A 12,475-nucleotide genomic window follows, 5' to 3' on the forward strand; every position below is an offset into this window, starting at 1 on the left:
GAAAAGCGCATCGTTTATTGTAAAAAAATTCATGAATGTTTTCACAAAAATTTTGCCATTAAGACGCCATTTTGAAAATACTAAAACGAAAAATCGACCTTTAAACCATGGATTCTCAAAGTTTAGAGATTTATTTCACCGGTTAGTGAGATTCCAGGTTAATTACAGACTCGAAAAGCTTTGGAAAATGGTTCACAAAAAAAAATAGGCACGAAAAATCACGTTTTTTTTGTTTAAACTGCATTTTGGGATAATAAGAAAATTTTTTGAGGAATTTTATTGGCACCGTCGGAAAGAGGAGATCTTAAGCAATAAAAATATATGTGTCTCAATTTTTTCTAGTGTCGAATAGTCTTAGTTATTGGCCGTTGAAAAGCAGTGTCACAATAGTTACATTTTCAAACAATAAAATAAGTTTTGAAGAAAGGAAATCAACTTTGAAGAAAGTAATTAAATTTTTAACTAAAAACGTAAATTTTTAACGAAAAATGTAATAGTTAAACTTCCAACTAAAAACGATCAATTTTCTACCAAAAATACTGATTTTCAACAAAGTACATGAAATCTTATCTAAAAAAAATCATTTTTCAACCAAAATTAGAATATTTAAAATGTTAGAAAAATAAATGTTCAACACAAGAAAAAAACAAATTTTCAACAAAATGGTTGTTTTTTTATTTTAAAAAAAGATTTTTCAAATAAAAATAGAAGAATTAAATTTTCAGTTAAAGCAATCAATTGAAAAAAAAGACTTTAACGAAATACCTAAATTTAAAACACAAAAGATGAATTTTCTACCAAAAAATATAGTTTCAATAAAATATATACATTTTTATCCAAAAATAGAATAGTTAAGTTTTAATAAAGGAAATTCATTTTCAATCAAAAAAAGCTAATTTTCATCACAATAGTTACATTTTCAAACAATAAAATAAGTTTTGAAGAAAGGAAATCAACTTTGAAGAAAGTAATTAAATTTTTAACTAAAAAGGTAAATTTTTAACGAAAAATGTAATAGTTAAACTTTCAACTAAAAACGATCAATTTTCTACCAAAAATACTGATTTTCAACAAAGTACATGAAATCTTATTTAAAAAAAATCATTTTTCAACCAAAATTAGAATAGTTAAAATGTTAGAAAAATAAATGTTCAACACAAGAAAAAAACAAATTTTCAACAAAATGGTTGTTTTTTTATTTAAAAAAAAGATTTTTCAAATAAAAATAGAAGAATTAAATTTTCAGTTAAAGCAATCAATTGAAAAAAAAGACTTTAACCAAATACCTAAATTTAAAACACAAAAAATGAATTTCCTACCAAAAAATATAGTTTCAATAAAATATATAAATTTTTATCCAAAAATAGAATAGTTAAGTTTTAATAAAGGAAATTCATTTTCAATCAAAAAAAGCGAATTTTCATCACAATAGTTACATTTTCAAACAATAAAATAAGTTTTGAAGAAAGGCGATCAACTTTGAAGAAAGTAATTAAATTTTGAACTAAAAAGGTAAATTTTTAACGAAAAATGTAATAGTTAAACTTCCAACTAAAAACGATCAATTTTCAGCCAAAAATGCAATATTTGATTGTTTAGTTGATAAAATTAATTGAAAAAAAATTTCACCCAACAAAATTAATTTCTATCAAATAAATTCAACTTTGAACCAAGTAATTGAATTTTCAACCAAAAAGATGATTTTTTACCAAAAAAATATTAATCTCAAAGAAATACATGATTTTCTATTAACAGCGGCCAATTTTCAACAAAAAATGTATTATTTAAATTTTCAGTTCTAAAAATTACTTTTCAAGCGAAAAAAAAACAATTTTCAACAAAATTGTTAAATTTTTAAAGAATAAAATTAATTTTGAACAAAATAATTCAATTTTGAAGTATGTAGTTAAATTTTTTAACAAAAGGTGAATTTTTAATAAAAAATGTAATAGTTGAACTTTTAACTAAAAATAATCAATTTTCAACAAAAAATTGTTCAGTGAAAAAAATACATTTTTAACTCAAAACAAACAAACAAATTTCAAGCAATAAAATTCACTTTTAACAAAGAAGTTCAATTTTGAACCAATTAGTTGCATTGCTAACCAAGAAGATTATTTTCTACCGAAAGACGATACATGATTTTTTAATTAACCCTTAAAGGTCACACTACCGTAAAATCAAATAAAGAGCATACTGGGTGTTAGACACCCAAGGATATTCAAACATGTGCTGTTCCGACAGTCTTGGATAGTTTTTTACAAGAAAATCAATTAATGATGTTTAATCTATCTAGTTCAAAGAGAAAAATGTTTCATAACAGTTTTTGAAATTTAAAGTAGTTAAAAAAATCCTTTTTGGAAAAAAAATAAAAAATGACTTATTTCACTCTAGAATTTATAACTTTTTAAGTTTTTGATATTTTTACTTAAAATTTTACTTGAATACTTCCGAGATACGGAGCTTCAAAAATAAAATTAGTCTTATAGTGTTCGTTCCAAAGAAGGTAGTTATTATAAAAAAATAAAAGCTTTAATTCAATGAAAAATGAAACACCGTACTTTGCGTGATTAAATTTGTTTTATTAATCTTAAACTGCGTATTAAAATTTTAAGAATCATAATTATGAGAAGATGGCATAGAAAAATAGGTTTTCATGCAATTTGTTAATCTGGTGCCATATGTTCCCTTTTCTTGAATTTGGTACGTTTTGTTAAAGCTCAAATAAATCTCTGGGTGTTATACACCCAGTACGCCCTTTAAGGGTTAAAATCGACCATATGTCAATCAAAAATAGACTATTTAAATTTGCAGTTAAGAAAATAAACTTTCAACCAAGAAAACTAATCTTCAACAAAATACTTATACTTTCAAGCAATAAAAGGAATTTTGAATAAAGGAGTTCAATTTTGCACCAAGTAGTTGGAATTTCCAACGAAAAAAGATTAATTTTTGAAGGAAAAATGTTATAGCTTAACTTTCAACTAAAAATTATCAATTTTAAGCCAAAAACGGAAGATTAAAATTTTCAGTTAAAATAATTAATTTTCAACTAAAGAAAAACGAATATATAACCAATCAAATTAATTTTTAACAAAGAAGTTCAACTTTGAAGCAAGTAGTTAAATTTTCATCAAAGATTATTTTCTGTTATTTTGTACTAAAAATGACATATTTTCAACAAAATACATGATTTTCAATTAAAGGCGACCAACTTTCAACCAAAAATGGTATATTTAAATTTTCAGTAAGTTCAGAATATTAATTTTCAACAAACAAAAAAAAACTAATTTTCAACAAGACAGTTAAATTTTCAGACAATAAACAGAATTTTAAACAAACTATTCAACTTTGAATCAAATTCTCCAAGTTTCCTTAATAATCTGAATAGTAAATAAATTTTCAACAAAGAAGTTCAACTTTCAAACAAAAAATTGAATGTTTAACAAAATAGATTAATTTTTAACAAAATATGTAACAGTTGAACTTTTAACTAAAAACGATTATTTTTTATTTAAAAATTGAACATTTAAGTTTTCAGTTGAGAAAATTAATTCTAAACTAAATAGTAGATTTTTTAAACAAAATAGACTAAATCTGAACAAAAAATAAAACAGTAGACTTTTCGATAAAAAAATGAAATTAATTTTTAACAAAAAATAGTCCCATTTTATTATTATTAGGGTTTATTAATTCAGTTCGCATTTAGTCGAAGAACCAAAAAAAAAGGAAAGTTTCCTGAAAACAGGGAAAAAGACGAATTCTATTTTAAAAAAGCGGGGATCATAGAAATGAAATAAAATCATAGAAAAAGTAATTTTTCAGGGGTATGATTTTCGTCACAAAACATAAAAAAGTGCTAAAAAGTAACAGAACCGATACACAATTGAGGGAATTTCAAATCTGATTTAAATCTGAATAAATATCGTGAAACAGGTTTAAAACCCTTATTGTCAAGACAAAGAAATGAGAACCTCATCAATAATTCAAGTGGCAGACGAGACAAATCAAAACACAGGACAAAAACTAATAAGCATTCAATTGAGAGAATCGTTTTGCTCATAAGGGGCACTTACCCATTTAAGTATCGAGAAATAAAGCAACCTCCTGAAAGTTCTTGGTGAGCAGTTTTCGGATACTGCAAATTGGGGTGGTCCCCTTGACCGATGCTTTCAACCGCAGCTGTCAAGTTGCTTATAGACAAATGTCGCATAAACTTTCTCAATTTTCTTAAACTCGGCATCGTTCCCAAAATTCTTCCTTGCTTCTTTTTCACAACTCCAGATTTCTGTACTCGTATCTTTTTGCAAATCTTGTATGAGAGTGGACCGATTTATTGCTCATTTTTGACGTTTCCTGGCCGGAAAATAATATAAATCGAGTAAACTAAAGGCAAAAAGTCACCTAATTTATCCGCAAATTTGTTTTGAAATGTTGACTGTTTTAGGCATCATGTGAATCCTAAACACGTTTTATCAGGAACACGCGAAACTTACTAGAAACTGTGATGTTAGAAATGGGGCCAAGAGGGAAATCGTTTTTTTCACACGATTCGTGCTTTCTGCATCTTGAGATTTTTTGGCGTATACGCCCAACAAAGGATGGTCGATGATTTGAATAAAATTAACCTTCCATATTTGGTAAACACAAATACACGTTAGCGTGTACACTCAGGGTCATTTTCTTCACCAATATTTTCGTGCACTTTTCACGTTTATACACTGTGCTCCATGCTGTGCTCATTCACATTGTTGAATGTTGGTTCTTGGTTGAGTGACATTTCTGCTGATTTCTGCTATATGAGGCACATAAAACTTGCGCATACTCATGCATGTCAGCTGTGTGAGTGAGAAAGTGAGGTTATGAACGTGTATGCGTTCATTGTATTCCGTATGTAAAGAGGATATGTGTGCCTAAAATGCTTGCATGCGTGTGTTTTTGTAAAAAACCTGGCCGAAAGGGAAACTGTAATAAAATCAAAAAGATACATTTCAAAACTATAAAATATAAATTTTCAATCAAAAATTTAATTTTTAAATTCTCAGTTGAAATATTAATTTCCAATCAAAGAGATAAATTTTCAACTCATATTATGGAATATTCGCTAACTGGAATAGTACCATTTTGAACTGATATAGTTGAATTTTAAACAAAAAAGGTTAATTTCCCACTATATACTATATATTTCTTTACATACATTTTTTTTAATTTGAATAAAATGATTCAATTGTTCAAATGTTTAAATGTTTAATTTTTAGATAAAAAATTAATTTTCAATCTATTATAAAAACAAATTTACAATCAAAAAGATCAACTTTCAACTAAAATTATTAATCATTAACTAGGATTAGTGAATTTTCATCAAAAAATTGAATTGTTAAATTTGCTGTTAAAAAATTAATTTTCAACCAAAGGGATAAATTTTCAACTATTCTGATGGAATATTCAACTAGAATGGAAAGATTTCGAACTGGAATAGTAAAATCTGAAACTAAAACGATGAATCTTCAACTAGACTCATTCAATTTTCAACCAAGAAAATTATTTATCTACAAAAAGAGTCATTTTCAAGAAAAAAAAAACAATTTCAATGCAAAAATAATAAATAAATGGCAAATAAATAAATACATTTACCTAAAATAATTAATCTTGTTATTGAATTTTCAACTAAGAAGAATACATGGATTTTTAACTATAAAAAGACAACCAAAAATAGAAAACTTAGATACATTTTAAAATAAAATTATGAATAAAAAATAAAAAAATTTTCAATAAAATAGTAAAATTCTCAAACAAAGAAGTGAAATTTGACCTCAAATTTTCAACAAAAAAAAAAGATTAATTTTGAACAAAAAACATTTTCAACCAAGAAGATAATTTTTTTACCAAAAACGACAAATCTTCAACAAAATATATGAATTTTCAACCAAATAGCTGAATGGAATAGTTAAATTTTGTATTTTCTTGGTCGAATGTTCATAATTTTAGTTAAAAATTCATCTCTGTTCGAAAATTGAACTATTTTTTGAAAATATGTTTTCTTTTTAATTGCTAGTTTGTTCACAATTTTTCTATATTATTGAAATTTAATCTTTTTGGTTGAAAATTGTAGTTAAAACATCATCTCTGTTTAATTACATTTTACTTACTTTTTAATGACTGGCTTTGACTGAAAATTTACCTTTTAAATAGAAAATTGATCTATTTCATTGAGAATAATTTTTTGATTACAAATTTATCTATATTAATAAAATTTCATCTTTTTGTTAAAAAATTCAACTATTTTATTAAAAAATCTTTTCTTTTTCTTGTTTATTATTGATTTTATTAATTAAATTGATTAAAATCAATCATTAAATAGCTAAATTTTCGACTTAAAAGGTCAATTTTCAGTTAAAACCAGCAATTAAACAAAAATGAAAAAATTTGCAACAAAATAGTTCAATATTCGAACAGTGATGAATTTTTAACTAAAATTATGAACCTTCAACAAAAAAAAAATATTTTTTTAATGAATTGGTTCAACCAAGTGGTTGAATTTTCAAATAAAAAAAAGATGACTTTTTGACATAAAATGTATTAGCTGATATTTTAACAAAAAAATAGAAATATTTAAAAAATAGTTTAATCCTCAACCAAAACAGATTATTAATTTTCAACTAAACATTTGCATTTTAACCATTAAAGATGAAATATCTACGAAAGCAGATGAATTTTAAATAATATGGATGGATATTTATCAAGAAATATAATTTTTGATCAAGAAGTTCAACTTTTTACCTAAAATATGAATCTTCAACCAGATCCATTCAACTAAATAGTTGAATTTTTAAACAAAAATATGACACATTTACCAAGAAGAAGAATTTATAATTTTCTACTAAAAATGATTATTTTTTACAAAAAGTGGAATGTTTAAATTTTTAAATAAAATCAGTAATTAAACAAAAATGCAACAAAACAGTTAATTTAAAAAAAAAAAACAGATGAAAATTTAGCTAAAATTTTTAACTAAAAAAATGCATTTTCAACCGAGAAAATTAATTACCTACTGAAAAACACAAATTTTCCAACAAAATACATGCATTTTTAATCAAATAGTTAAAGTTTTTACTGAAAGAAAAAGATAGATGTTTGGTAAAAAATATTAATTTTTAACAAACAAAAAAATCAGTAAAATAGTTTAATTGTTAAATTTTCATTTACAAACTTAATTTTTAACCAAAGAGATCAATTTTCAACTAATATACTAGAATATACAACTGTAATAGTGCAATTTTTAACTTTAATACTTTAATTTTCAACCAAATAGATCAATTTTCTACTAATATGATGGAATATTAAATCTTGAAAGTAACATTTTTAACTGGAATAATTATATTTTGAAACAAAAGGATGAATTTTCCACTATATATTTATAATTAAAAAAAATTGAATACCTCAATTTTCAGCTTTAAAAAATTAATTTTCAATCAAAGAGATCAATTTTCAATTAATATGATGAAATATTCGCAACTGGAATAGTACCAAAAAAGAGAGTTTTTTTAGAAGTTAGTCGAATTTTCGACCCTCAAATGTGACTTTTTAAGAAAATTGTTTCATTTTCAAACAAGTAATTAAACGAATAGCTCAATTTTTCATTTGCAAAAAAATAACAAAATTTTTCATTTTTCCTGACCATTAATATTCAAAGGCCAGGATTTTAATTTTTAATCTTGCAAATTTTTTATCATAGAATCTTTTATGAACGGGATAAGCATTTTTTAAATTTAAATTCTTAAATCTTTTAGGAATTTTCTGAATTTTTGAATAATTAAATATTCAGTTAAAACAATTAATTTTTAATTTAAAAAAAAACGAATTTTCAATTAAATATTTAAATTTTTCAACAAACCGATGAATTTTCAATTAAAATGGTAAAAGTTAAATTTTAAATAAAAAAGATAAATTTTCAAAGATAATTATTTATTTTTTACCAAAAAGTACGAATTTTCAACAAAATTATGGATTTTTCAACTAATGAAGATAAAATTTCAACCTAATCAAAACAAGTTTTGAAAACAATAGTTAAATTTTCAAGTAAAAATAAATAAATGAATAAATTTTCTACTAGAACAGTGGAATTTTGAACCAACGAGGATAATTTCAACAAATTTTTAAAATTTTTGTTCAAGTAATATTTTAACTAAAAACATAATTGTCAGGAGGAAGATTAACTGAAGAAGAAAAAAGAAATATAAAGAAAAAGAAAATCATGTTTCGCGAGTTATATAAAGAACATCTTAGATAAATCCTGATAAAAACGATTTTTAAACAAATTTTCTATTTAAAAAAATACTTTTCCTTCAAAAGTGGCCATCCTAAAAAAAAATCATAATTATATTTCTGTAAATTATTTCTAGTTTTCTTTCTAGAATTTTTCATTTTGGAATCGAATTTCTATAGAAATTTTGAAGGTATATAATTTAGTTAGAGCTTACAAAAAATGTACGTAAAGTAAAGTAAAAATGTTATTCAATTTCAAGTCTTACAAAGAATTAAAGATTTTAGATCATTCAAATTACAAGAATGTATTCATATATTTGAAAATGAATAAATCCCGCGTTTTTGAAATCCAAGACTGTATCAACACATGTATAAGAAAAGGATTGGCAATTTCTCTCGTTAGTGGAGAACTTTTTATCAAATTTCTTTCAAAAATTTCTAAAGAAAAATAAGATTTTGAAAAGTTGATATTTAAAAAAAAATACTAATTTATTTAATTTCTTCTAGGCGGAACAGTCAGAGATGAGGGTAAGGGGGTAAAGTCATTTTGCCCACGGCCCTGTGACGGCCATTTTGTTTTTTAAAAGAATAATAATATCCTGCTAGTTTAGTGTTTAGTGTTTACGAAAAGAAAGAGATAAATTCTTTTCGCGATAAATACTAAAATCATGTGATTCTAAACTACCTTTCACGTCATTTCTCCCATTGGTATAACTATCTCGAGGGTCTGTGGACCTTCCAATTATTTACAACATTTACAGTGATCGAGATCAGCTGATGACCTAACATAACCTCTCTCTTCCTTTCATGCGTCAGATTTTGCACGTGTGCGCACACTGGCAAATCAGCATGGCACTGTGCATTTAAAAATTCTGCAGGCTCTGATTTCTGGAATTTGTGAGAAAAATTTAAAATGACAACTACGGCCACGGCTTTTAGTAGCAGCGAGACCGAGGTTTTGACAAGAAGTGTCGAAGTCGACGATGAAATTGAACAAACGCCAAAAGCCCTCGTACCCGAGAAGTATGATTTGCAAAAATGCGTTGATTGGATCCAAAAGCGGCAAGTTGAAAGGGTAAGTCACGTGTTTCTGTCAGGTTTTAACCATTTTTTTTTAAATTTCTTTTTGTTCAGTTTAAAATTGATCCCTTTTGGAGAATTTTTTTATTTAGTGTATGTCATAAATAAAAACGTGCTGCAAATTTAAGCTCCGCCATTTAAGCTATTTGGTCCTGCACGTATGTCCTGTAATATACTGGGTGGTAAAATAATTTATAATTATAGACATAGACCAGAATGTCTACTCAAATGTCTTAAAAATTCCATGTTTTTCACATCTCAAATTTTGTCCAGGTATAATTTTTGATAGTACGGTACTTCATACTACAATTTCGTAAGTTTACTATAAATAATGTTTTTTTCAGTCTTTGTAAATATCAAAATTAAAATTAAAAGTGATATTCATATGTTAAGTTAAAGAAATTTTTCTTTTCATTTATAAAAGTAACTTTATCAAGGAATAAGTAATTTATTAATGGTACAAGTTTCTAGAGATTTAATTAGTATGTTTAATTTATAAAGCTTTAAAAAAAATTTCATAAATGATACGAAAAGCATAAGCAATCATTTCTGGAATTTATCTCTGAAGTCCATGAATTTGAATAATAATTCAATTAATTTTTAGTTTACCTTTATATACTTAAATATTTCCCTGATATCAGTGAAAACGATAAAGATAAGTTTGATTTAAATCAGTATTAAGCAGAATTTTTTACAAAAAAAAAAGATTATTTTACAGCGAAATATTTAGAGTTTCAAATAAAAAGATAAACCAGCAATAAATGGATTACTTAAATTTGCAGTTAAATGTTCAACCCGACAATATAAATTTACAACTCAAATTTAATTTACAACCAAATAGTTGAACCTGCAACTATAATTATGAATGTTTAACCAAGAAATAAATTTTTTACAAAGTAGTTCATCTTTCAATCAAGTAATTGAGTTTTCTTACAAAAAATTTTTTAATTCTATGTCACAAGTAGTTTCATTTTGTACTGAGAATGATGAATTTTCAAAAAAGAAGATTCATTTTCTACAAAAAAGACGAATTTTCAACTTGAAAAGATGAATTTAAAAAAATGGATTAGTTAAATTATCAGTAAAAAAAATTTAACCAAAAAGAATAATTTTCCACAAAAAAAACGAATTTGCAACTAAAATAGATGAATTTGCAACCAAAAGATGAATGGTTAAACCTTTAGTTCAAAAAAGGGCATATTTAACTTGAATGGTAAAATTTTTAGTCATAAAAATCAAATAATGAACCGTATTATTGAATTTTCAACTAAGAAACCTAAACCTAAACTTTTTATGAAACTTCTTTCAATAATTAATAATGAATAATTGTGATAAATTTAACAAATAACTTAGAAAAGAGTCATCACAAAGACAATCTTTGATTAACTTTGTAAACAAATTTGAATAATACCCCAACTCTCAATATGTTTATAAAAATTGTTTGAATGATTAATGATTATTATAAATTTACAAGGAAAGGTGGAAAATGATCATCGAAAGATATTCTTAGTTCATTCCGTAAACAAATTATGCCTCTCCCTTGAAAAACAGTCAAGCTAAAAATATGTTGATAAACATTTTTTAAATAATTAATAGTTGTAGATTTTCAAAGCATCAGAGAAAAAAAATCATAGGAATGATAGTCTTAGTTAATTATGGTAAAAAATAAAACCTACTCGTAGAAAGAAAAGCAAACTCTGAATTTTTCAATTAAAATTGTTTAAATAAGTAATAGTTCTTGTAACTTTACAAAGCAACATAGAAAAGGGTCATTGAATGGACATATCTAGTTGATTTCGAAAACAAATTAACTGGTAGGATAAAACGTCAGACTCTTAATTTTTTTAATTAAAATTGATTAAATAACTAATATATCTTGTAAATTTACTAAGCAAACTAGAAAACAGTAATCGGAGAGACATTCTTTGTTGACTTCGTAAACAGATTTACTTGTAGAAAAAAGGAAAAACACTTAATTTTTTATTTAAAATTGTTAAAATAATTAAGTTCTTGTAAATTTGCAAAGCAATATTGAAAAGAGTAATCGGATAGACATTCTGAGTTGACCTCGAAAACAAATTGATTCGTAGAAAAAAGGCCAAACTCTTAATTTTTTAATTAAAATTGTTTAAATAATCGATATTTCTCGCAAATTGGCAAACCAATATAGCAAAGAGTCACCGGATAGACATTTTTAGTTAACTCCGTAAACAAATTTACTTGTAGAAAAAGGGTAAACTCTTAATTTTTTAAATAAAATTGTTCAAACAATTAATAGTTCTTGTAAATTTGCAAAGCAATATAGAAAAGAGTAATCGGATAGACATTCTGAGTTGAGTTCGAAAACAAATTGATTCGTAGGATAAAGGCCAAACCTTTAATTTTTAAATTAAAATTATTTAAATAATTAAAAGGTTTTTTAAATTTGCAAAGCAATATAGAAAAGAGTCATCGAATAGACATTCTTAGTTGACTCCGTAAACAAATTGACTCGTAGAAAAAAGGCCAAACTCTCAATTTTTTAATTAAAATTGTTTAAATAATCAATATTTCTCGTAAATTGGCAAACCAATATAGAAAAGTGTCACCGGATAGACATTTTTAGTTAACTCCGTAATCAAATTTACTTGTAGAAAAAGGGCAAACTCTTAATTTTGTAAATAAAATTGTTCAAACAATTAATAGTTCTTGTAAATTTGCAAAGCAATATAGAAAAGAGTAATCGAATAGACATTCTGAGTTGAGTTCGAAAACAAATTGATTCGTAGAAAAAAGGCCAAACCTTTAATTTTTAAATTAAAACTGTTTAAATAATTAATAGGTTTTTTTAAAATTGCAAAGCAATATAGAAAAGAGTCATCGAATAGACATTCTTAGTTGACTCCGTAAACAAATTGACTCGTAGAAAAAAGGCCAAACTCTCAATTTTTAAATTCAAAGTGTTTAAATAATCAATATTTCTCGTAAATTGGCAAACCAATATAGAAAAGAGTCACCGGATAGACATTTTTAGTTAACTCCGTAATCTAATTTACTTGTAGAAAAAGGGCAAACTCTTAATTTTGTAAATAAAATTGTTCAAACAATTAATAGTTCTTGTAAATTTGCAAAGCAATATAGAAAAGAGTAA

General features: G+C 24.8%; 2 protein-coding genes across 4 annotated transcripts in view; one reads left to right on the top strand and one right to left on the bottom strand.

The window, feature by feature from the left end:
- Positions 1–4,815, bottom strand: part of LOC117170559 (PP2C-like domain-containing protein CG9801) — a 44,286-nt gene extending 39,471 nt beyond the window's left edge. For 2 of the 3 annotated variants that reach the window (XM_033357390.1, XM_033357388.1), the window contains exon 1: positions 4,077–4,815. In XM_033357390.1, the coding sequence (XP_033213281.1) occupies positions 4,077–4,243 (167 nt within the window). In that variant the 5' untranslated portion in view covers positions 4,244–4,815. The remainder of the gene's footprint in view (positions 1–4,076) is intronic. The other variant, XM_033357389.1, reaches the window with a different exon arrangement.
- A 4,033-nt stretch (positions 4,816–8,848) lies between these two features.
- Positions 8,849–12,475, top strand: part of LOC117170560 (2-(3-amino-3-carboxypropyl)histidine synthase subunit 2) — a 24,187-nt gene continuing 20,560 nt past the window's right edge. The window contains exons 1-2 of the mRNA XM_033357391.1: positions 8,849–8,990; positions 9,082–9,340. Of these exons, the coding sequence (XP_033213282.1) occupies positions 9,179–9,340 (162 nt within the window). The 5' untranslated portion in view covers positions 8,849–8,990; positions 9,082–9,178. The remainder of the gene's footprint in view (positions 8,991–9,081; positions 9,341–12,475) is intronic.

This window comes from Belonocnema kinseyi, chromosome 4, assembly GCF_010883055.1.
Source record: "Belonocnema kinseyi isolate 2016_QV_RU_SX_M_011 chromosome 4, B_treatae_v1, whole genome shotgun sequence".
NCBI lineage: Eukaryota > Metazoa > Arthropoda > Insecta > Hymenoptera > Cynipidae > Belonocnema > Belonocnema kinseyi.